Here is a 25,271-nt window from a genome sequence, read left to right on the forward strand (position 1 = left end):
AGTGCATTTCTTGACAAAAGCAGGTAGCAAGTATAAACTTGCCCGTTGGTATAGAAAATATTTGAAAATTTACCAAATATAAAACCAATCGAACGGCTGAGATTATTCCGCACACACATCATCCACCGTTGACTCAGTCTCACTATTTTTTTTGAAACCATAAATCCTTATAGGGTTTTCGAATAACTTGTCCGCCCTCTTTAACATTTGAATTCCTAACAGACCGTTTTTTTCCTCATTATTTCTTCCAACAAAAACACACCCACTTCTCTCTTTCTCTCTCTAGAATTTCTCTCACTAAATTTCATCACTTAATTTCTAGATCTTCAAATTCGTTCCTGAATTTGTTTTGTTTTTTTTATCGTGTTTGGGATCGATCTGCAAATGTGTTTTGTTCTCATTATTCCATTGGTTTGGTTGAATATTTTGAAGTTGTGTTCGGTAAGTGCAGATTTTCGTATAATGGGTGATTTTTTATTTTTTATTTTGGTTTTTGGGTTTGATTGAATTGAATTTGTCTTTTTCATGGTTGGATTTGTTAATTTACGATTTCTTGGTACTTCGGTAGTTGGGAAGTTTGAATTTTGTTGTTGTTAAAAGATGGTATCTTGAACCCTAATTTGATCAGATTCTTTTGTTTGATCAGTTTATTAGTTTCTTTTTGTTTATCTTGCTTTGGTTGTGTATATTTTACCTAAATTTGTCTGTTTAATTCTTACTGAACCCTTAATCCAGTGATTGGTGGTATCAATGAAAACCTATGTTGGTCGGACGAGTCAAATCACTGTTATACCACTGTGATTTTGCTGATTTTGGTTGTGTATATTTTCCTTAAATTTGTCTGTTTAATTCTTACTAAACCCTCAATCCAGTGATTGGTGGTATCAATGGAAACCTATGTTGGTCGGACTCTTCAAAAATGCTGACGGGTGTGTGTTGGATCCTTCAAGAGTAGTGCATTTTTGGAGGGTCGACATGGGTGGGGGAACATTTTTGGAGAGTCTTGAGCTACATAGATGAAAACTGACTGTAGTTATTAAGGGTTCTTATTTCTTTAATATATCTCAGGCTTTTTAGCACCATTATGTTGTGATTTGCTCTGACCTTATCCTCTCATTTTGTTGTAAGATCAGGTAGGAGAGCCCACATCTTAGGGTGGCATATAATGAATTGGGGAAGACATTCTGGAGAAAATTATCGACCTTTGGGTGTTGGGTTCTGCAGATTTGTCTTTGTGTCAAACAACCATGGAAAGTGATAGAATCAGCACTCCTTCAGATGGCACTAGCAGTAGTTACCAGAGAGTTCGTCCTTTGCATGGGTAATTTTCAAAGCACTGGACTATTGCTTCTTTCGTGTCATATTTTAAGTGCCATTATGTGATTTTGTGCATTTTTGTTTATTGAATTTTTTTCATGCTGTGTTACAGAAACTCTTCAGTCTTTTAGTGGACAGGACATTAAAAGGCTATTAAGATGAAGTTTGAGTTCAGATATAGTCTTTTAATGGACAGAACATTAAAAGGCTATTTAGATGAATTTTAAGTTCAAATGTAGTCTACTCTGGTAAATCTCACTCAAATAGTCTGTGGAATGTTGAACTACTCACTCATCTGGTGCTAATGTTAACAGGAGAACTAGTGGTCCTACGAGACGTTCCACAAAGGGGCAGTGGACTCCTGAAGAAGTAAGTGGGCACTTCCTCGGCCGAGAACAAGTCGAAATTTTATGCATTCAAGTTGCTATTGTTTTAAACATATTTTCGATTCCTTTTTACTTACACACAAACTTTTCTTTTTCTCTGTTGGGAGAGGGTGGTAATCCATTTCTAGAATGGGAACTTTTTCTCAGGTTTGGAATGGTGGTACCTAATTAAAATTTCTTGTCCGTGTCTATGAGGTGTAGGTCCAAGTACAAGTAAAAAAGGGAGTGTAGCATCAAATTATGATGAATCCTCATAAATCAGAATATATTAGAGGATTCATATCGCTGCTTTCAACAAGTTTGGCATTGTGGTATAGTTGATTCGTCCATGCATTTAATAAAAAAGAATCCTACTCTGAGAGGCACTGGTGATGACTACTAGCTGCTACATATTTTGAAACTTTGAATAGATTTAGGGTATTCGTTTCATATTCACAAAAGTATCTGAATTTGTATGATTCCTCTTTCTGGGAATTGTTTCCTCAAAAAGTTAGCCCGGGAATATCCGTTGTTAATAAGTAACATAAATTAATCAATGTAGATAAAAAAATATACTGATATGTATAGTGTGTGATAAAAAAATAGGTATCCTATAGTCTGTATAGTTATCATATTATGTAGGAGCTCAAAAGAGATTATCAACATTGTGTCTTTCAGTTTGTCCAAAAAACTAGTAAGTATAAACATACAAACTTGTGTTTATGTGTTGCAGCTACCGAGCTCTCAAAACATCTTTCATTCTTTTACTTGTATCACATAGGAAGCAGGCAGGCATAGTGATATATTTGGGGATAAGTGTTTTTGTCCACTTACCCATCAACTGTTTATAGCCTCCTTTACTTGTATAAATTTAGCACAAGAATATCTGGTTCCCCCCTTTTCTCCAAGAGGTATATAGCAAATTTCTTTGGATCAATACATATCAATGATACCCAATTTGAATCTGGTGACCTGTGTAATGGTAAAGAATTTAATTTGATGGATATGTCACTATGTAGGAAGAACATCAGAAGTGTTCTATGTGCAAGATGGCTATTGCTAGGGAGTCTATTTAAAGTTTTATTTGCATCAGTTGTTGACTTCAATGTCCTTCTGCAATCCCTGTGTTTTGATTTTCATTTTATACATTTTTACATGTGGTGGAGTTTCATCAATTTCAGTATACACATTTCAACTTTTTTGTTTTATATTGCTAACCACATAAATCCTTTTTTCCTTTCAGGATGATACTCTATGCAAAGCTGTCCAACGTTTTAAGGGGAAAAACTGGAAAAAGATAGGTAAACACACTGCCTCATCCTGTTATTTATTAACCTAATGTGCTTGACATTCGTGGAGCATACTGCTGATCTTTCACCTTTTACACAAGATGCTGTTGGCAATGTTATCTCACCACTTAAACAGGACTATCTCCGCAGTTGGATTGATAAAATATGTTATTTCTAAGTAGATCACACTTGAGGAGACAGTAAACCTAATCTGATGCTTATACAATAACTTGAGTTTTTTGTTGGATGAAGTGATCAACTGGTCATTTTATGGACACATGAAGTAAAAGTTATTTGTCAGTTCCTGTGAACAGAACTGTTTCTCTAATCATCTTACACTCAAACTCTTTTGGTGACGTGTGCATTGGTGCTTCTATTTGTCTTGACCTACTATAATGTGCTAAGCCATAGTTTCAGGACAAAAGACCTCATCTACTTTTATGCTTAGAGCCAACATATACTTTGAACGAAAAAGTTAATCTTAGTTCAAGAAACAAAGGTCCAAACTAGGACACAGTTACTGGTTGTTGAAGATGGAATGAGTAAAAATAATGTAAAAGTCTCTGAAACGTTGGCCCAAAAGCATCTTCTTATCTCAAATTTGGTCAAGCCTGCAGAAATCAACATTTACTTTGGGTTGGAAGTTAATCAAAGCTCTAGAATAAGACCTAGAGGTCCTCCTAGGGAGACAGTTCTGTTTTAGGAATTAGGATATGGTGTGTTTATACTTGTCGAGTTCTTTGAGATTCACCGCAGAAATGTGCTCGAAGGAGCTTTTAAAGAGAATAAGGATTTCATATTGCAAGGGGTAAAGCTTCTCTTTAGACAGACTCCCCCCCCCGGATGGAGGTCTCTCAGTGTTTTCCATTTGACAGTAAGTACTCACTTTTTTGCGCATCTTAATAGCAGCAGCACTAAGTCAGAAAGACATTTGCTCTGGATGAGCTAAACCTTGTCTGTTTGGAGCAACTCTAGCTTGGATTCACCGGCTATTATCTTCTGCATCAACTGTTCATTGCTCACTTGTTAGTCATATATTTTCTGACACCACCATAAATCGTTTGCATTGGGTTAGAGATGTTCTAGTTAAATGACTTTTCCTTCCCAGTGTGTTTAACCTTTCTCCACTATCATTTTCCTTAGAAATATTTTCTGGATTATGATTTTTGAGGCATCCGTCTTTCCATGTTATGATATATATGCTGCCTTTGAATTGTTTTACCTACAACTGCATTTGAAGTTCTACGACACATGCAGTCATTATAGCAGAAATTATTTCTATAATGTCAGCTTATTGCTACTTCTGCATTTGGGAATGTACTGATTTGAGAAGTTTACTCTGTGCAGCGGAATGTTTTAAGGACCGGACTGATGTACAGTGCTTGCACAGGTGGCAGAAGGTTCTTAATCCTGAACTTGTCAAAGGTCCATGGTCTAAAGAGGTAAATACATATGCTTGAATAATACATGGTTATGTGGAACACTCAGCATCCATGTATTTTATATTGCTACTAACTGTTTTACTTCTTGACTTCCAGGAGGATGAAGTCATAGGTGAATTAGTTAAGAAATATGGCCCCAAAAAGTGGTCCACCATTGCTCAACATTTACCAGGACGTATTGGAAAACAATGTAGGGAAAGGTATAAGCAAGTTGATTCTTTTGTTTTCCTAAATGGTATACATGTAATGTATTGCTTTCTTTTTTTTTACTTAAATATGGTTTCAGTTTTCTCCAGATTTCTTTTGTGAATAAAGTTTCGAGAGCTTGTGAGTTTTCAACTTTCTAATTTTTCTCATTCAGTTTAAATGAGAACTCTACACTCCAGATGAGCATTGATTTTCTTTTATACCTACTTAATTGCTGTTTTCCATCTAAACCCTTTTCACTAAGTGCTAGATGCTGTTCATTAACTAATGTTTGGACAAATCCCACTAAAATTTAAGAAATGTATGTCAATGGAATCCTTGCCAGTGGAAGAAGTTTTGTGGTGTCATTTATGTTGAATTTTCTTTTATTTACCATAATTGAAATTAAGTGACAATTTCTCCAAGAATGAAACTCATATTTCCACTTTTATTTGTGAATATGTTACAATAATTTTTAAGAGTGATCTTTTCAGGTGGCACAATCATCTAAATCCTGGAATAAACAAGGAAGCTTGGACTCAAGAGGAGGAGATGACTCTCGTTCATGCCCATCAAATTTATGGGAACAAGTGGGCGGAGTTGACGAAATTTTTACCCGGAAGGTACTTTGAAGCTGTCAGCCACTCTCTTTTATAGAACAAGAGTTCTTTTTGGTTTATTTTTCCCTTTGAGTTGTTACACTGAGAATTCCTTCACTATTTTATATGACATGTAAAGATTTTTTCTATGATTTTTCAGGACAGATAATGCCATTAAAAATCACTGGAATAGTTCTGTCAAAAAGAAGTTGGACACGTTTTTGACATCAGCACCACTTGCTCAGTTCCCTGCTCTGCCTAATGTCAACCATCAGAACCAATCAATCCGTTCTTCGATAAAGTTTCAACAGAGCAGTGAAGATGATAGTGTTCGTAAAGAAGGAACAGAAATGGAGGAAGTTTCAGAATGCAGTCAAGGTTCAAATCTTGCTGGCTGTTCCCAATCTACAAGTGATATGGGCAACACATTTGCACATACAAGAGAGGAGGGTAAATTGCTGGAGGATTCAAATTACAGGAAGGACCCAAGCGCCAGTTCAGCACCGTGTTCTGAATACTATACCCCAGCCTTTGAAGATATTACTTTTTCAATGGAAGAAGTGCCCAGTGAACTTGCCGAATCCAAGCTCCTGGAGCATAACTTCTCACATGACTGGGCAACATCAATGGGAAAAGATTGGCAGTTTAATGCAGATGACATACCTAATGTTTCTCCTCTGGAGTTGATGCAGGATTCTTCAGGTCTCTTCATGCAGTGTCTAACTGGTACTGAGAATCATGACATGGTATCCTTTCCACAGCAAAATGGAATGAAGTTCGAAACGACTAATGATGGGAGCATGGTTGTGGGATTACATCAGCCGAATGAAATGTTTACTTCTGTGGAGGGTTTCAGGATGGTATACCCTGAGGCAGAAATTCCTCAATGCTTTCCTTCGGAAACTGGTATGAATGGTGTAGATGAAACTGCTGGTTCTTTGATTTATCAGATCTCTGAGGGTGGAAATATGTCCATAGAAAATTGCAATCCTCTCTGTTCAGATGTTATGGGAACTTCATCCTGTCAACCATGTTCTGTTCCTTCACAGTTTTCTTCAGAGCAAAGCTCATTCATGTTTGGTATTGCCTCAAATCAGTTTCATAATCCTTCGCATCCAGATCATGAGTCCCAGACAAGTAAATGTGATGGTTTTCCATATCCTATTGAATCTGAGAATCCTTGTGACAACATAATGGATGATCCTCTCCTAAAAGACCAACTGGATCAAACAAAAGATTCTGTACAGCTAGTTTCTGTGAATGATTTTGGCTCAACTTCTTCAAATACTATTCAAACATGTCCGATGGTAAATGGAAATTCAGCTGTAAAAGAAGAGAAGAAGGATGGGGGAGCCTTATGCTATGAGCCGCCTCGTTTTCCGAGCTTGGATGTTCCATTTTTCAGTTGTGATCTTATACAAACTGGTACAGATACACAGCAAGAGTTCAGTCCTCTTGGCATACGTCAGTTGATGATGACTTCTGTGAACTGTCTTACTCCATTTAGGTTGTGGGATTCACCAAAAAGAGATGGTAGTCCAGATGCCGTCTTGAGAAGTGCTGCCAAAACTTTCACAAGTACACCATCTATATTAAAGAAGCGACACCGTGATTTGGTGTCACCAATGTCAGAAAAGAGATGTGGAAAGAAGCTTGAAAGTGATCTCCGTCGAGAATCATTTTCTAATCTGGCTAAGGATTTTTCTCGACTAGATGTTATGTTTGATGACTGTGCAAATGAAAAAGCAATGTCTTCCCTAACTAAGGATCAAACTGTGGAACTTCAAGCTTCATCTGAAGATAAAGAAAACATAAATCCAACTGAAGATGGACGAAAGGAGGAGGACAAGGGATGCAATGGACATTCGAGCTGTGGAACTTCTGGGAGACAGTTAGATGGAGGTGAAGTCCACTATAAAGATCAAGGAACAAGGGAGGGCAAAAGGATTGGAGCCAATGATGCAATTGGAAAGGTGAATCAAGTCATTTTGTTTCCTTTTGGCACCACTTTGTGTTTTCTGAGAGTGGTGGTGGTATCAATATTAGCATTACCATTTAATACTCCCTCCGTCCCATTTTATGTGAGGTAGTTTGACTCGGCAGGGAGTTTAAGAAAGAAAGGAGGAAGACTTTTAAAACTTGTGGTCCAAAATGAATGATAGAAATTTGTGTGACTATAAATCATTTCATTAAGGGTAAAATAGACATTTAAAGTTAAATTGCTACTTAATATAAAAATGTGTCATTCTTCTTGGAACTGACTGAACAGAAAGTAAGTCACGTAAATTGGGATAGAGGGAGTATTAAATATGTGGACTTAAAATTCAATGAAAAATTTTCACAATCAAAAAACTGGAGCTCGATGTTACGAAATTCCTTCCTTTCCATTCAAGATCTTCACTATCTGTATTTCCTTTTTTCCATTGTTTTCTAATGTGCTGGTGCTCTACAGTCTTGCATGATACTGTACCATATTTTATAGTCAATCTAATTTTGGGTTGATGTTTAAAATTCTTGCACAGTTTTAATGTGGTTATGACAGCTGCCTATGCTGATTTACATATGCTTGCAAGACCCATTCAACTTATTCGACAGAGAATCCTTTTATTGGAAATAACTTTTATGCTCTGCTTGTTTCAGATAAAACAGCCTTCTGGAGTTCTAGTTGAACTGAATGCAAGTGATCTGCTCTTTTCTCCTGATCGTTTTGGAGCCAACTCTGACAGAGCTACAAATCTAAGCAATAAAGCTCTAGGAAATCAGTATGCTAGACGGCTCGAAGCTGCATCAAACCAAGGTTCTGTTTCATCTTCATTTGAGACTTCATGTTTCTCTGTTATTTGCTCTCCTCGTATACGTGGAAAGAAGGATGGAAGTAGTTTTGTTATCACTACATCAATGCAATCTGCTCCCACATCAACTGCCTTGGAGAACTCAGCTGAGACTTCAGGAAATGGAGTTGGAGCTGAGACTGTAAGCATGTAAGATAGTTGCTGTTCTTTTTATGTTCTTTTGTTTTGTTTTCCAATAACCTTTCCACAGCATTTCTGTCCTGCAAAATTAACGGCGCATTGACCCTGTTTCTCCGCAGATCTGGAGAAACACCTTATAAAAGGAGTATTGAATCTCCTTCAGCTTGGAAATCTCCATGGATCTTCACCCCTTTCCTGTCAAGCCCGAGACTTGATAATGAGCTTACTTTTGAGGTAAATAGGATTTTGGAGATTACACTATGCATTCTACGATGAGACTAATATCTTTATGTTTACTCTTTTATTCTGTTCAAATTCCGGGCTCTTATTTATGTACTTCGAAACTTCGTAGGATCTTGCACTGTTTATGAGCCCAGGTGACAGAAGCTATGATGCTATTGGATTGATGAAGCAATTGAGTGAGCACACTGCAGGAGCATTTGCAGATGCCCAGGAGGTCTTGGGAGGTGATACTCCAGAGTCAATCCTACGGGGGAGGAACTCCAAAAACCAGAAGGCAGATGAAAATCATTCTCTTTTGTCAGCAAATGCTATGGTATGTCCAATCCCAACGTCAAGATGATTGCAAAAGAATCTTGTCCCCAGTTATGATATTTTTTAAATATCCTATGCTAATTTATATATGTGTTTTCACATGTCATCACTATGCAGTTTCATATGAAAATATACTAACTATGCAGTTTTTCAGAAATTCTAACATCTTTGCCTCTCAATCTTTTTATATTCCTTTTGGAAATGAACTTGAGAGGAACATACTGTTGTTCTTCCTTTTTAGTTTGTTCCGAAAAGAATGACACCTATTCTATAATCTTCTTAACTTTAAACTTCCCATTTTATTCTCAACGACATTCATTTCCATAAGAATGTCTTATGATTATGACCACAAGTCCTAAGGAAATGTTAGGCGTGTGCCAAAAGTCTAGTTTTTTCTTTCTCAGAAGTCTAGTTAATTGTAGACTGAAATTTTTTCACTTTCCTATTATCTGTTTATTTGCAGAGTGAGAGGCGTACACTCGACTTCAGTGAATGTGGATCACCTGGAAAGGGAAAAGAAACTGAAAAATGTTGCTCAAGCAACAACAGCTTTTCAAGTCCTTCTTCCTACCTCTTGAAAGGCTGCAGGTAGCAGCAGCAAGTCCTTTCAGGATGGGTGGAAATTCTTGCTGTAACATATATAAGATTTGATATACTTGTGTGTATTTATTTATTTATTATTTTTGCCTTATACAAATACTTGTCCAATTGTTTGTCAAAAGATATGGATTAGATATTATCATTTCATTAAACATTATTCTGCTTAATCCCATTTGCTAAATAAGAAGTCTATTTTTGTACAAAACCCCCTCTTGAAACTTTTATTTTGCAGGAAGCAATGATACTGCAGCTAGGGGATTGCGTAGCAATAGACTGAAATTGCTTGTACTGACATGTTCCATTTTAGTAATAAGTTTTAAAAATATATGGTTTGGATCATATGGTTGTGTTACATGCCACTATGGTTGACCTTCCTTGAACTCGTCACAGAGTTTTTAACTTAGTTACTTAGGTTCTGGAATTCCATCTCTAGTTGGGTTTTTCATTGAAAAAATGTGGTGTAGGTTCATCTATGCTCCACTTTGTATTAAGCAACCCTTTGCACTGAAACTTGTCCTTTTGCACATACCGTCTAATTATTCTTGATAAATCAAGGGGCAGATGAATAGCAAAATATGCCGCAACACTGTAGAAGCAGCACAAATCTATTTGTTATTAGTAAAACTATCCTTGTGATTTCTTAAGGGATGTGTAAAAGGTAAAAGTAGTAGTCAAATACCCTTCGTGGTGGCCCAATGATTTGGTTTGGGACTTTAATATTGGAGGCTTAAGTTCGAAACCCTTTACCAGCACAAGCAGATGGAGTAATTAGATAAAATCTCTGATTTTGTGCGAAATATACTTATGGTCTTTTTCACTGATTTTTGTTACTGCAAGTATTGTAAAGGTAGAGCTCAACAAATCTAAAAGAAAGGGGAAAATGCATAAGTACCCCCAGCCTATGCCCGAAATTCCAGAGACACACCTAACCTTTACTAAGGTCCTATTACCCCCCCGAACTTAATTTATCTATAATATTCTACCCCTTTTCGGCCTACGTGGCACTATCCTCGAAAAAAATATCAACATGCGCTGGGCCCACAAGACAATGCCACGTAGGCCAAAAAGGGGTAGAATATTACATATAAAATAAGTTCGGGGGGTAATAGGACCTTAGTAAAGGTTAGGTGTGTCTCTGATTTCGGGTATAGACTAGGGGGGTACTTATGCATTTTCCCAAAAGAAAAAACAATCCTTTTTTATGTATAACTACTTTTGGTTCATATGTTTTCCTGTGTTGGTTTTATTTTACTAAAGTTTTTAAATTAGTCTTGATAAATTTTTAACCAGCTACCTATTTTCAGTAATTATGTAATAAAAATTAGTATGATTTTGTAGGGAGATACCTTGCCAAGTTAATTTTAAGAAATGATTTTGTTACTGCGAGTATTATAACTGTAGAACTCAACAAAGTTTAAAAATAATTGCATTTCACTTCGTTTGCCGTATCAATTCTTTTGGTTCTTTTGTTTTCCATTATGTTATTTTCCAACAATTCTTCACTTTTTAAAAAATCAACAATTGATACTAATTTTATATGAAATGGTAAAAGTTATTAATTCTGGACAGTGAATTGAGGTCTTACTCTTAAGGCTTTAGATCTTTGGAAACAGTAAAATAGACATAAGAGTCATGACTATAATGACCTCAAGGGAGTCGTCGTTTGATATGGAGGATGAGATACATAGAGTTATCCCATCGGATTAGTTATCATCCATAGGTCAGCTTCACTGCATAGATATTCAATGTTCCACCTTCACTTCATAGCACGAAATCGAAAAATGTAATAAAAACCCCAACTGAGATGGCACTCAACAATTAACAGTAATTTCCCTAAGAACCAACACCCATCAAAGATTCCAGTGCTGAAGCACTCTCATAAGATGATAAAGAAATGAGATTTGTCTTTATTAAGATATATATTATTATGAATTGCTAGTAACAATTGAAGGTATGCCACTATTTAGCAATTAAGACTAAAGAGGTAACTAAAATAGGTTTTGCTACATTAAGCAAAATCTGTTTATTCTACTCATTACAGATACAGGTTTATTGTAACCTCCAACTTAGGAGGAAACTAGTTATTACAAGGAGGGGGAATTGCAATCGAGTTTTAACTTGAGCAGGAAATACTCAGCCAACTAAAACGATAGCAGCTAACAACCTTGCAGAGAACATGACGGAAAACAGAAGTAGCCAGTAATGAACTCAACGAGCCCGAGTCACAGCAGCATGGATGGCATCTGTCAGGTGTGGAACTGTCCTGGAGCTTAGACCTGCCATGCTAATGCGTCTGCAAAAATAGACACGTGATTCATGTCAAAGGTGAATCTGATAGTCAAGCTTCATAGAGGGGTTACCACAATTATATACAAACTAGTAAGAATCACGCTCTAGAAATGTTCATTAATACCATCATATTTTTCTTAGTGTTCCTGAAAGCTAAGGTAGAAAGTAACTACAAAAAGAACTAAGTGATGACTGATAAGATTTTAACATGTTCCTCTGTACCCTCCGTTCCCACTTTCTGTTTCAACATTCCTTCCAAGGTAGTCACTGTCATTTTACTAGCTAATAAAATCACATTTCAGTTGATGGGGAGACATAATATTGTCTAATATGTGACACAAATAGAACATTGTGACGTAGAAATAACATATTACCCATCTGATGTCATGTAGATGTGGTATTCTTTGGTCATGAAGGCAACTTGTTCTTTGTTAAGTCCTGTGAAAGTGAACATTCCAATCTGCTTGATAATGTGACTCCAGTCACCAGGGGTACCTGCAAATCAAATTGACATGAATATAAATAGATATACTGTTTTTTTTTTAGAATGGAAGAAATAGATATACAGTTCATGCGCTGTTTGACATTTAAATGGATTAAAGAGTGCTTGGCCGGAATTAAGGAATTGACTACGCATATAGACATCATGATTCTAACACCTGATGTGCCGACAGAGAGTTGCAATGTTATCTTTTTTAATATAATGCGGATGGCGTTCAAATCAGAAACCTTGAGAGGAATATAGAAAGAATGAGATCTATCAAAAGACGACTTGATCAATAGTTTTACGTCACCAAAGGCACCACATAAAGATGCACTAGGGGATGGTTTTCTAAGGGTAGAAAATCCATAATTATGGGGTATTAGTTCCATTAGAACGAGCAATATTTGATGCAAGGAGAATACATAAGGACTTGAAGAGAGCACTAAGGAAGATCGAGATGTGTTATGTTTTGGAGAAATGATTGAAATTGTCTAATTCCAGGTTTTGTTTGCTTTTACTTTTTCCTGGTCAACTTTCATTCAGGAGAATCAGCTTAGTACGAGTTGGTCTTTTTCATCAATTATGTCGGGCAAATGAGCTGGACATATTGCAGCAGATTCTATAGGCAGCAGTGTACGACATTCATATGTAGTTTTCATACATAAGGACACCTAACATGAATGATCAAAATGAATAAAAAGAGCAGAGGCTGATGCAATACATATGGATGCATACGTGACTGCTGTCAATGTTACCTTTAGCGCGTAAAGCATCAAATAATTGCTGGCGCATTCTGATGATTCGATCAGCCATCGCTTTCAACTCAAGAGTCCATTCATGGTACAAGTTTCTGCAGGAAATTAGTGATTTATTTTGCAGAACAATGACTAAACCTAATTACTGAACATAAACTGGATTATTATATCATACAGAAACTAGGAAATGCCTTTCTAGTGTCCGAGAACCAATGTTCCTGATGGCTGATATATTACCTGTCTTTGAGGATTGTAGCAACTATTGACGCACCGTGAATTGGTGGACTGGAATACATAGGCCTAATCACCAACTTCAACTGGCTCTCAACTCTGCTAGCTACATCAGCATTTCTGCACACCTGCAGATTTGAGAAAATTCAAAAATATGCAACTGTCAGCAGAGTGTCAGCAGAGTGTCAGCAGAGTGTCAGCAGAGTGTAACTGTGATAAATTACAATACATGATATTACGTGAACTGCCTCCCATAACAGATTAACAGGTTTTCCCTTCATTCTTTTGAAGATGGAACCGGATACACTACAAACTTTTGATATCTCTTAACGGCGAAATTTTTTAGGTTATGTTCTAGGCTGTCAAGTTCATATATTTTGAAGCAAGCTACAAGGGTTAAGCAGTTCAGCAGTTCATAACTACAACTCTAATGTGCCTCCACAGTTCAGCACCAGGAGAAAGGCCAATATAGAAAACAATAAGAAGTATCATTAGAATCAAACATGATTCGAGAAAAAGGAAGACAACACAACCAAAGAACAAATGGACATTCAAATGTTTCAGAATGAGGCACAGGTTATCAGTTTAGACGTACTATGGTTAAAGCTCCGACACGTTCACCATAAAGCCCCATATTCTTTGCATAACTTTGAGCAACAAGTACTTCACCTCCATCTGCCACAAACATGCGAACAGACTGTGCATCTATATCTAGGCTTCCACTAGCAAACCCCTATAATATAAAAGATAGATTATCAAGATTAATCAACATATATCAAACAAAATGTCTCATCTGAAAATGCTCATATAGAAAAAGCCAAAAAGCTCTAGCTACAGTTTGTTGATGATTTTTCTTACCTGATATGCACTATCAAAGAAGGGTAGCAATCCTTTTGATCTCATCAATCTCCTAATTTGCTCCCACTGATCTTTGGTTGGATCCACACCAGTGGGGTTATGTGCACAAGCATGAAGTAGCACTATTGCTCCTGATGGAGCAGATCCAAGGTCTTCCAACAAACCTGTCATGTACGGAAGGAAAATTTCATAAATAAGTCAACGTCACACAGACACAAGAACACAATATTAAAGTTGGTCCCTTAGGTTTGAACATAGTGATTACAAAACATTAGAGCTTAGATGTGTCTTATATTCCATTATCATCAAGTAATACATCTATTTTCCTCCACTCTCTTATTTTCTCACATAGCATTAGAGCCTCTATGATCATGTAGATGCCCAAGGCCTAGCTCAAGGGGCAAAAGGTGGAGGACTTGTGTCTTAGGTCGTAGGTTCAAGCCCCACACCATGCAAAGCGAAGCCCGGTATTTAAGTGGAGAAAGGGTAGAGGGGCGGGTCCATTATCCACCGAGTTTAGAAGGCTGTGATTGGTCCAAAGGGCGGGTTCACAGACGGATTTCTTGGTTATCAAAAAAAAAAAAAAAAAAAAAAAAAAGGTCTCCCAACCATAAGTCATTTTTTTCACAGTTCTACTATTGCCTTGTCCAATGCCCATTCCGAGGGCACCACTTCTCTTTACTGTGACTACAGTCACAACATCAAGCCTCTTTCCTGTGACTGTTTCAATAACCTGTGCCTCTTTTCTACGCAGCACCACGCTTCATTTCAATAATTTTTATGGTAACACAGCCTCTTTTAGATAGATTCCTGGCCTCTATCCTCTGGCCTTTCAGTAGCACCGCCTCGTTTTGGCCAGCATTATTTCTGTTCTTCCTCCTATATTCTGACCATTACGACAGAAAAAATTTTGTTCAACATTTCAGCAACTACATTTTTTTCGACAAGATCCAATGATTTGTTGATCTAACTGGGTACTTTTCTATGTTTTCGGCATAAAAGTTGAGTTTTTTAGATGTGTGTTGCATTATTCCATTATTATCAAGTTACATATTTATCTCTCTTCCCTTATTTTCTCATGGGAAAATAGTTATAAGGAAAAAACACATAGGATGATGGCTTTATAAGTTTGTCAAATTACTGGACACAATTTAAATTGTGTTTTTACTATTTATGCAACCAAATAAGTGAAACACATTCAACCTCAATTTGATTCTTATTTGTGATAATTTGCGATCAAATACCAGAATAAGACTGAAAAACATCCATCTTTCTGGAAGAGATAAATAACAAAGTGAATAGCCATAAATATATATCTACTGCAATAATCTCACGTTACCTCACTGTCTTGTAGAAAGAAGTTCCGTACCTTGAAAATGGAGTCCACGGGTTGCTGGATCATAGTAGCGGTAACTCTTAACTGACAATCCAGCTAAAGTGAAAATTTTTGGGTGGTTTCCCCATGTTGGTTGGGGAATATAAATAGTACGCTGCAGAGAGAATTACATCAAGGTTAACTCGACCTCGATTGTGTATACATTCAAGCAAAGAATTGAAGGAACAAAAATGGAAGATAAGGAATCAAAGCAGTTTTACTTGATGATAATGTTGAGCCAAAAATTCACCTCCAACCCTCAATGAGCCTGTGCCAGACAAGCACTGCACAGTTGTTACTCTGTTCTCTTGAATAGCAGGGCTGCTCCAAGCAAAGAAAGAAAAGATCATAAAATAAAGGTCACTGGTATAAGATGAATTAAACATTTGAAGCATATTAACAACTCTCTTTAACCTTAATGTATATGAAGCAAGTCTAAAGTTTCAGCTGTCCTAAACTTAAAAACATCTGAAAGAGCTTGCTAGACATAAGATAAACCTGTTTGACAGCTCTAGACATTGATCTTACACTTCACCACATGCATTGAAAATGCTAATGCTCTAACCAAATTTTGAAACCACATTTGCAAATAGTTATCGCTTAAATTAGATTACACAATGAAACCACACAGAAAAATTGGGAGTACATCTGATAGCACCAACAACATAGAAGCAAACAATATAGAAGTGAGTGGCAGTTCCAAGAACAAATGACACATGGAAACATGGCGAGATGGGAAGTTGGCTAAAAATGTAATGTGGGCAGATGTTAATAGATACTTCACAAAGATTTACCAAGCAATAAATCAAACACTTGGTAACAAAGCCTTAATATTTCAAGGTACGCAACAACATACACTATTTATCTGCCTGCATATCTTATCTACAATACTAAACAGAGAATGGTAACTCTTGTACCTGTCAGCACCAAGTATCAGCTTAGCACTCAATTTATTGAAGTCTGCCAGCCCAACAATTGGAAGGTACTCTTTTATGCGAGACCTGAAGAAACCTTGAAGGTTAATCACATAGGTTTAAGAAAAAATATGGGTTCAAGTTTCTAGAAACGGAAAGCAAGTACCTATCATTTACTAGTAGCTGTTCTGCTTTTCTAACAACATTCAAAACAAGAGGTTTTCCTTCCTGATATCGCCGCACAAAGGGAGAAAAAAAAAGGAACACATTAGTATTTTTAGCTGATACATTGGAATACAGCAGCACAAGCTAAGGATCCCCGTATTCAATAGACAACCAGAAAAACTCAAGAGATTCTTATGAAATCTGAGAAAGGAGTAGTACTAAGCATCCACAAGTCCTTTGTCAATAATCCTCCTTCCCAACTATTCCTTCAACGAAAAGATATTAAGAAACTTAAATCCAATCAATTTACCCGGAAGCAAATAAAAGAACTAATTGTAGTCTGTGAGTGGAAAATCAACATGTCAACTTGAGAGATCCATTGTATTGAGTACACTCGAAGTAAGGTTGGAGCAATTCCTACCCCCGAGAAATAAAGACTTCCATGACAAATTTGATGATGGACTCTAGTTTGTTAACAATAATATGATGCAATATTCTCTGTGATCTTTAGAACAAAGACATTTGAACCAAGAAGTATCAATTACTACTAGGTATGACAAGTAGACATCACAAAGTGACAAACTTAGTAGATATATAGAAACTGTATGGTCTGCTTTAATTTTGTTTTACTTCTCGGAAAAAAATCAGAACCGTTTAGTGTATTTGGCAATGATATAACAGGAAAATGGAAGCAATTTGAGTTTTATCACTTACTATGACAATATAAAGGTTGTTTTTTCCATATCAATTACTAGTTATGTAATCGAAAAACAGCCGAGTAGGCTATATTAAATTTTATCATTTATGGCAACCCATAATCTTAAAAAGTTATTTCTTAGCAAAGCATCAGTCAAACACTTCAGCATTGGATGAACAATTTAAAACCAAAATAACTCCACAGTCACCAAGACAATCACAAATTAAGAAACTAAAAAAGCAAATCCGTTGTTAATACTAATTTCTCGTGTTTTTGGATTTCAATCATGGAAGAATCTAAATCACGATTGCTTAGCTACTGAAAACAGTACTGCATTTATGACAAAAATGTAACAAAAAAATCAAGAAAATGGATGATCACCTCTGTCCTATATGCACCAACTCCCAAGTTCAACTTCACGGGGCTGGTATCTTTGTTGTATGCAACAGTAACCTAATAACCAAAACATAACAACAAAATATGTCATCAAGACTTCAATCAATCTATTTAAGATCTCAAAAAAGGCAAAGATCACAACAGAAACTAAACTAAAAGTAGACCTCAAAAAAACACACATTTGGAAGATATTAATAACCGGTTTTCTATTTGTCCGCTCATTTTATATGTAAAACAGAATCAGAAAACTTGATCCATGAATTTCATCTCTCCCTCAATAAATTTTAAAAAACCACATAATTTCGAAAATTCAATCATTTCCATTTCCATCTATCGGAAGTGATCGAACTCATAAAAGCTTTATCATCCATTTTGTATAAAATAATATTAATATCTTTTAATAATAAAAATGGTTGTCCTTACAAATTTAAAAAAGCTAAAATTCCTCCAAATTCAGCTCATAATAAGAAAAGTAAACACGAAGACTTAGAGATAGAGAGAGTTACGCCGAGAATAGGATCTTCGGGAGCGCGAACGATGTGAGAGAATACCGACTGTTTTCCATCATATCCTGAGGTAGGAGCACCGACAATGGTGTGGTTGCTGTGACCTTCAACGGCGGTGGAGGACGACGGTTCAAGGTGCCTCGCCAGAACACTCAACCTCCGATCGGCGGAGGGTGACGGTGATTGTTGTGTGTGCATTTTAGTAGTATGGAACTTTTGCTTGCTATAGTACGCCTATCTTTTTAAAGTTTGTTTACTTTGGAGTTTGGACAATGATCCGTAAAATCCTTTATATATATAGTAGTAGAAGGGGAAGGAGGAAAAGCTAGGGTGACGGAGTGGGTGATGGGATCGGTGTTATCTGATGATATGGCAGTTGTAGGGCCCGTACTACTAACTGTCTATTTATTGGCATTATTAGATGGCGATAAGCATTCTAGATGAAGGAAGGACTTTTTTTATATCTATGTGGCACATTTTTCAAGAAATGAAGAATTTTGTTTGATTACGTAACCATTTATTTTTTGCTTTCAAGCAAGGTGTTTGAACTTTGATATATATTGAAAAATTATTTTCAAGGGTCAAGATTGAATATTATGAGAGTGAATTTGGATTTTATTATAACTTGCTCGAGCCTAGACATATATAAAACTTCCTTTTCTGTTTCAATTAATAACAAGATATTTGACTGGCACATAATTTTTAAATTAAAAAACATTTAATTGTGATTGATCAGTAATTATTTTATCAAGGATAAAATATGAAATTACTATTGATCGTTGTACTTGTATAGTGTATCCTAAAGAAGAACAGACTTATATTATAGCCTGAAAGAACTTCTATTGGATCACCGCATGCTTGTTAAAAAAAAGAAGTTAAAAGAGACGTACAATGGCATTCCTCCAACACCTTGTTTGGATGGTTGTTACGATTGTGTTGTATTGTATTATTAATTTAAATACGACGTATGTTTTAATTGTTACATAAAATCTATTGAATCGTAACAATACAATACATTATGAAACAATATATAACGACCCTCCAAACAAAGTGTGATAATAGAAAAAGCTACGGAAGATAGGAATGTACGCAATAAGCAATACATTACTCATCAAAAAGAAGTTTTTCCGTCCAACTGTGACGTTGATCTTTGTATGTAAGTTTTCAATCCAACACAAAATATATTGTGGTATACTAATCAATGACTTACTTTTGGTGATTGGAAGTGGCATATTTATTGTTATATCATTTTTCATGAAACTTACAAGATAATCGAACTGAGTTCTGCAATATCAAGACACTAGCTGAACCCAGAGCTCTAGTTTTGAACTTTTTAACGAAAGGCAACCTTGTACTGTATTAATAGATTACAAAGCGAGAGAAAAAATTGTTTCTAGTCACTAATCAACAAAGCTTGGTAAACACCGGTTCTCAAAACCGAAAAAATCAAAATACATACTCTCATTCAACTTTCTGCATTTTCCTCGGTACAAAAATGAAAGCTCAAAGTAAGTTAAACGCTACTGATACTATAACATAGGAAGGTAGCTTACTCCAGCTTTATCCTGTCAATATCAGTCATAATCCCTTCAAGCTGAAAAAAGAAACGAAGAGCATATGCACGTCGCATGAATATGTGGCAAAATAAAATGAATAAAAACCATGGCTGAAAATGCTTATACAAGAATTACCTTCACAATCTGACGCAAAAAGTAATCACCATACTTCTTCGCTGACTTAGATTCTACTACACGGACCATATCCTGGAATGAAAGACATTGTGAATCACTTTGTCAGAATGTATGACAGTGTTTACTACCTTGGGTTAGAAGAATAAGCACAGTAAATATCAGGCCATATTGGATTCTACATGCATTTACGGCCTTATATTATTTGTACCGAAAGCTACAGGAAAGACTATAACAAATGTGAAATGACACCAGAACCAGCAAAACAATCAATAAGAGATGCCCACACTTGTTCGCATCTCTTGAGAACAAGGATAAAGGTAAATGCTGAAAAACAGTTTACGGTGAGCTACTCAAAATGCATTATCTTGAATATGATTGAAAAAGATTAACGACTATAAAACCCCACGCACATTACCTAGATTATATCAAATAAATAATGTAGTCAGCCACCAATTACCCAATGGAGAAAGGATTAAAGGAACAAGATAACAAGATTTTTACATAATATGTTTCTTACTTCATCAATGTAGAAGTCCACGTCGGCGTTGGAAATTATCTTGCCATCAGAATAGACAGCATGTGTTTTGTGCTTGTATGTCATCAAAACCGCCCTGTGTAACATTGAATTCAGTATATAATCCCACAAATACATAGATCACAGCTGAGAATTTGCATGATAACAAACCACTAAATGCATTAGATATTTGAGACCTTAAATTGGGTTCATCCAAATCCATGTAATTTGCAAGCTTCCCCAGGGAGATTGTTGAATACACTTTCAAATAGGTCCTAACACCGGCCAATAATTGTTGCTGCTTCACTTCATATAGAAACATCTTCAATTGTAGCCTATAGGCATCCTGAAGAAGACAACATAACTAATTTAATAACGATGACAGCTGTGTAAAAGCTGAAGAAAATATGTCATGTGGTGGGAGCATACAAAGCCATCATCTGTGGTGGTTCAAACGTGCAGTCAAGAAATAAGAAATATGGAGCAATAGTACACATAAAATACACAAATCCACTTGTAATGGGGATTGGAGGAGCAAATTGGATGTAATCAAAGTTAACATTTCTGAAAAATATCTCTATATCTTCAAACTAAGCTTGCAGTGGGATAAAAGGCCCCGAAATTAAGTCTAGTTAAAATAGGTACCTGGTTGTAATTTACAAGAGGCTCCTCAAAACTTGGAGCAGAAGGAGTAATGAACTTAGGGCATGCATATGAGAAGAGCTCGTCATAGAGTGCAGATGCCTCCTCATCATATCTCAGCATTCTCGCCATCTTCTCACCATACTTCTCCCTTAATTGAGAATTCACAGTTTCTTCAACAAGTTTCACTTGAGGGCACAATGACAAAGCTATAGCCAACAGGGCATACATCTGCTCATTTTTCTTCAGTATCTGCTCATACTGGGGTGACTTCTGGTGATACTGCTTTGTCTTATAAATATATAGAAGGATTTTGTTGAACTCATGGATAGCCTCTACATACCTGTAAAATAGCGAACCCATTTTCCAGATTAGAGGAAATAAAACTACTCTGCTAAAGCCAAACTAAATACAACTAGAACTTCGAGCACTCGGAGATTCGTCAGGTGGCTCCTTGTTGATTGAAGATTCCCCCCACCCACCCCACCCCCACCAAAGAATGAAATCTAATCATTGTGATCAAGAAAACGAAAAGATCATCCGACCTCCACTGTTATTGCGAATTGACTGTAAACTAAAGCAATATCTTACCTCAACAAAGATTAAGTGGTCAATAATAAGCAACAATCTATGTTCTCCAATTCGAGAAAAATTACATTACCTAACCGTTGAGTTAAAAGTAAAGCACATACTACTTTCTAGGGGTGGCAAAATCAAACCCAACCCGCACATTTATTAACTCAACCCATAAAAAATTGGGTTGATATGTAACCTAAATTGACTCGTGAGAAATCTTGTCAAAATATTTTTTTAAAAAAATATATATATTTTTAATTTGATAGTTTATATATAGCCATAATATAGAAAAAAAATTATTAGGTACTAAAATGTTTTAAAAGAACAAATAAAATAATTAAACTTAGTAAAAATTGGGTTGGGTTGGGTCTTGACCCATTCTATGACCAACTACTTGACCCAACACATTCTGATCCAACCAAATTTGATTGGGTTGGGTCTTGACCCATTACGACCCACCCAAATTTGACCCAACCTGCTCAATTGCCACCTCTATTACTTTCTACTCTCAGACAGTAGTTGCAAAATACTCTTTTGCCTCTACTGTACATTTTCTTCAGCTCCCAATGACAAAAGACAACGGTCCTTCAAAAACTTCAGCTAGTTCATTTAATTTTATTATAACATTACAGACCAGCGATTTTGCGCAAATATGAAAGGAATGCATATTTTAAGATAGCATGTTAGTAAATTCTTGACTAAATAAAAGTACACACAATCATACAGAACTGTGCAGTACATGTGACAGAAATGCAAGAGTTTGGAGAAAATAATGATCAACATACCTCCTCAACATAAGATTAGCAAAACCATAGTGATATATTGTGGTTATGTGGCTCCCAATAACACTGGTGTAAACACCCTGTTGAGTTATGTCAATTGGACGTAAGCACTTCAGGCCAGTATGATAATCACCCAACAGACAATGAACTCTGAGCAAGCCTATCATGCTGAAATAGCCCAAAACCTTCAAGACATTACTTCCACCACTGTAATCATACCCATCAGTAGCAGTAAACTCTTCAAGACCTTCCTTTTCCCTCTCCAAGATTTGGATTATTGTAGATTTCTCCACAAGGGCTTGTAAGAAATTGAGAACACCGTATACATTCCAAGCCTAATAAACATCATTATTAGAGAGATTTTTTAGACAAGTAGATCATAAATGGTTTATTAAATCATAATAAAGAAATACGTTGGTAAAAACAAACATCTTAGAAGTCCAGGTCAGGCTTTGACAGCCAATCCAATCTCTTCACCTAATGACCACTTTGCACTGTAATGATTAACATCCATCAATACCATAACTTTCTCCCATCATTAAAATCAAGTCTTGCCCACAGTGGTGAAACCAGAAATTTTGCTGAGGGTGTTCATTAACTAATATATACCTACGAAAAGTAAGTTGCGACCTATATACTTAGTATAATTTCATATATATACAATGTAATTTTTCGATGAAGGATGTTCAATTGAACACCCATCACTTTACGTGGCGGCTCCACTATTTGCCCATTCATGAATGAAAACCATACGTCAATGTTTGACCTTAGAGACCAGCTACGAGCAGTTCTTACTCAATCACGGCAATGTATGACTATATCTATAGCTAAAAGGAAACTACTACTCAAAAGCAACACGTCAATGCCCTGGATAATAAACTGCAAACAGATAAAAGATGCCACAGACGAATGATTTATAAAAACAAATACCAGATAAAAAATGCTTGAGAACAATGTTGCAGGATTTACAGTAATGTTACAGATTATGCACACACTCATAATACATGTAACCAATAATAATTCAAGTAACGCAGATCACCACACAGTCAATGTTGTAATATTCAAACATTTTTCCTAGTTTTATCTAAAACCAAGTCATCACCAAAGTTAAAAGAGTAATTATGCAAACAATAATGAAAAGCAAGAAAAAGGTTATAAATATCCTTAAAAGTAAAATAGTGGACTAACTGAACAAATTTCAAAAGTATATTATAGATAGCATATTAATAGGTTAAACTATAGGGAAGAAGAAAAGGCATGGTAATTTGTCAGCTATACCTGGTCGAACTGCCTCAGCAATGCAATCTCCTCCGCAGTTTTGCTCTTCATCTTTGCACGGTATTGACAGAATGCCTGGAATTGGTATACAAACTCATCTACCATGTCCCACAACCACTGGTTTGGCAATTGCATGTTAACCACACCATGCAGCACAACCTACACCAATGCACAGTCTACATGTGAAACTCTAGATTCATATTACAAGGCCAATAAATGCACAGCCATTGTTCCACAGTGTCAAACTTAGCATACTAGCTACAAAAATCTATACAGTAAATAAAGTGCATTCTTAAATAAATAAAATACGCTCTTCCTGCAAGACCCACATAGTACTGCCCCAACCTTGTCCATTTTACAAATAAATGCTATTGACCTAAAGTGGCTTCCCAAAAAATGGAGTGTATATATATATATACAATTAGAAGAAACGAGACAAGGAAGAGAGGAGAGATTGATTTATACAGTTCAAACAGTCTTAACAGTTCTCAAAGTACAAACATTCTAACATCACTATGCAAAGAAATTTTTTATATAATACTTGCTCGTAAGATACAAATAATTAAGAACCCCAAGAGCTAATATAGTAACAAACAATCCGTTCTGAATACAATTTTGAAAAATGATTCCTTTAGGCTTATGGAGTATGATTTATAGGCAAAGTAATCACAGGTTTAGTGATAGGGGAACTTATGTCATCATCTCACTCTATTATAGGTTGTAGGTTGTTTTTCTAGCTTAGGTAAAATACAATGTCTGCCAGTACCAACTTTTATATATATATCACAAACATGACTACAAGCTTTACAATATAGCTATATACTTTAACTGAAGTATATCATGCTAGAAAATTGATTCATTGCCAGAAAGCATAATTGAGTCACCAATATCAAAAAATTGTTTGAACTCCAAATATGAATCTACTATTTGCAATCGCATTATAATACCAGGCCTAAATTGTATAGACTTGCTAGGAGTCTTTTTAGTCATTTAGTATATGGTTTTAGTCTATATGGAGACATACATCAATTAAAAATCTAAGAACAAACAATCCCAATAATTGAGAATTGGGGGAACACGGCAAATTGAACAAAATGGATTCATGAAACCGACCCCAATTAGCTTGGAATTGAAGCTTAGTAGTTTTACTGAGCTCATTGAATAACACCAAACAACGCATCAAAAAAGAATAAAAAAGCGACATATTTAAAAACCTGGAAAAGGCTGCAATAATTATCCCACGAATCAATCCGCTGTCTAAGAGTAGGAGAAAGTCTAGCATACAAGTGACGGAACCACATCTCACGGTAAAGCAAGCAGAAGACATGGTCATTATCAACGTAAGGCGCAACGGCATCAACAGAAGGCCAGGGAGTTTCCTTAAACATACGCTCACTCAATGTCTGAAAAGAGGTCTCATACATCTGGTGAATCTCGTAAACATTCTTCTCTCTTATGTGCCTATACAGATGAACCACGAACGATTTTACGGAATCTGGCACGAAATTCGGGTCGTACCCGACTGCATCAGTTTGTTGTGGGTACCCTCCTTCTTCGTACTCGTAGGGAGCTGCCATTGTTGAGCTTCAACGCTGAAAATCGAAAATCAAGGGTTTAGGTTTAGGGCGAAATTGATTAACAGTGGCGAAGAAGGGGTGGTAGCAGAAGGTTTTGGATGTTCTTGACCTAAGGAATTTACTGGAGAAGATGGGCTAATTGGGCTTTAAGCTTTTGGGCTTTTAGAAATATTTGCGGCCTGCTTTTGGGGGGGAATTTAGCAAATAGTCACTTAA

The 25,271-nt window shown here is 36.2% G+C and overlaps 3 protein-coding genes across 4 annotated transcripts; 1 reads left to right on the forward strand and 2 right to left on the reverse strand.

Annotated features, from left to right (window-relative positions):
• The first annotated feature begins 255 nt into the window (after positions 1–255).
• On the forward strand, positions 256–9,477 carry LOC125838771 (transcription factor MYB3R-1-like). 2 transcript variants are annotated; one of them, XM_049517809.1, is made up of 12 exons: positions 256–441; positions 1,134–1,321; positions 1,632–1,686; positions 2,926–2,983; positions 4,319–4,413; positions 4,510–4,613; positions 5,094–5,222; positions 5,359–7,171; positions 7,839–8,179; positions 8,290–8,404; positions 8,523–8,726; positions 9,189–9,477. In XM_049517809.1, exons 2-12 carry the CDS (start codon positions 1,248–1,250, stop codon positions 9,315–9,317), a joined length of 3,117 nt encoding a protein of 1,038 aa, XP_049373766.1. In that variant the 5' UTR covers positions 256–441; positions 1,134–1,247; the 3' UTR covers positions 9,318–9,477. The 2 variants fall into 2 exon arrangements, with proteins under 2 accessions (XP_049373766.1, XP_049373767.1); XM_049517810.1 differs by having other exon boundaries at positions 348–441; positions 1,129–1,321.
• A 1,748-nt stretch (positions 9,478–11,225) lies between these two features.
• On the reverse strand, positions 11,226–18,250 carry LOC125838780 (aspartate aminotransferase, cytoplasmic). The gene is made up of 12 exons (XM_049517818.1): positions 17,996–18,250; positions 17,475–17,546; positions 16,398–16,459; positions 16,235–16,318; positions 15,539–15,638; positions 15,312–15,432; positions 13,943–14,106; positions 13,680–13,817; positions 13,091–13,212; positions 12,854–12,948; positions 11,989–12,109; positions 11,226–11,618 (listed from the first exon to the last, which is right to left on the reverse strand). Exons 1-12 carry the CDS (start codon positions 18,191–18,193, stop codon positions 11,534–11,536), a joined length of 1,362 nt encoding a protein of 453 aa, XP_049373775.1. The 5' UTR covers positions 18,194–18,250; the 3' UTR covers positions 11,226–11,533.
• Positions 18,251–19,334: 1,084 nt separating this feature from the next.
• LOC125838776 (uncharacterized) lies at positions 19,335–25,167 on the reverse strand. Its single transcript, XM_049517815.1, has 8 exons — positions 24,693–25,167; positions 23,479–23,637; positions 22,204–22,535; positions 20,846–21,185; positions 20,398–20,546; positions 20,204–20,297; positions 19,687–19,758; positions 19,335–19,589 (listed from the first exon to the last, which is right to left on the reverse strand). The coding sequence occupies exons 1-8, from the start codon at positions 25,053–25,055 to the stop codon at positions 19,545–19,547; spliced, it is 1,554 nt and encodes a 517-aa protein (XP_049373772.1). The 5' UTR covers positions 25,056–25,167; the 3' UTR covers positions 19,335–19,544.
• Between the last annotated feature and the right edge of the window lie 104 nt (positions 25,168–25,271).

This window comes from Solanum verrucosum, unplaced genomic scaffold (assembly GCF_900185275.1).
Source record: "Solanum verrucosum unplaced genomic scaffold, falcon-dt-bn FXZP01000182.1, whole genome shotgun sequence".
In the NCBI taxonomy this organism is placed as follows: Eukaryota; Viridiplantae; Streptophyta; class Magnoliopsida; order Solanales; family Solanaceae; genus Solanum; species Solanum verrucosum.

Coding starts and splice junctions, on each gene's coding strand:
- LOC125838771 (XM_049517809.1), top strand. CDS start 1,248: ATGGAAAGTGATAGAATCAGCACTCCTTCAGATGGCACTAGCAGTAGT. Junction 5,223..5,358: donor ACGAAATTTTTACCCGGAAG/GTACTTTGAAGC, acceptor ATGATTTTTCAG/GACAGATAATGCCATTAAAA. Junction 8,405..8,522: donor ATAATGAGCTTACTTTTGAG/GTAAATAGGATT, acceptor GAAACTTCGTAG/GATCTTGCACTGTTTATGAG.
- LOC125838780 (XM_049517818.1), bottom strand. CDS start 18,193: ATGCACACACAACAATCACCGTCACCCTCCGCCGATCGGAGGTTGAGT. Junction 17,547..17,995: donor CCGAAGATCCTATTCTCGGC/GTAACTCTCTCT, acceptor TTTGGTTATTAG/GTTACTGTTGCATACAACAA. Junction 13,818..13,942: donor TCTTTGATAGTGCATATCAG/GTAAGAAAAATC, acceptor TTTATATTATAG/GGGTTTGCTAGTGGAAGCCT.
- LOC125838776 (XM_049517815.1), bottom strand. CDS start 25,055: ATGGCAGCTCCCTACGAGTACGAAGAAGGAGGGTACCCACAACAAACT. Junction 23,638..24,692: donor ATTATTGCAGCCTTTTCCAG/GTTTTTAAATAT, acceptor GCATTGGTGTAG/GTTGTGCTGCATGGTGTGGT. Junction 19,590..19,686: donor TTTTGCGTCAGATTGTGAAG/GTAATTCTTGTA, acceptor TTCTTTTTTCAG/CTTGAAGGGATTATGACTGA.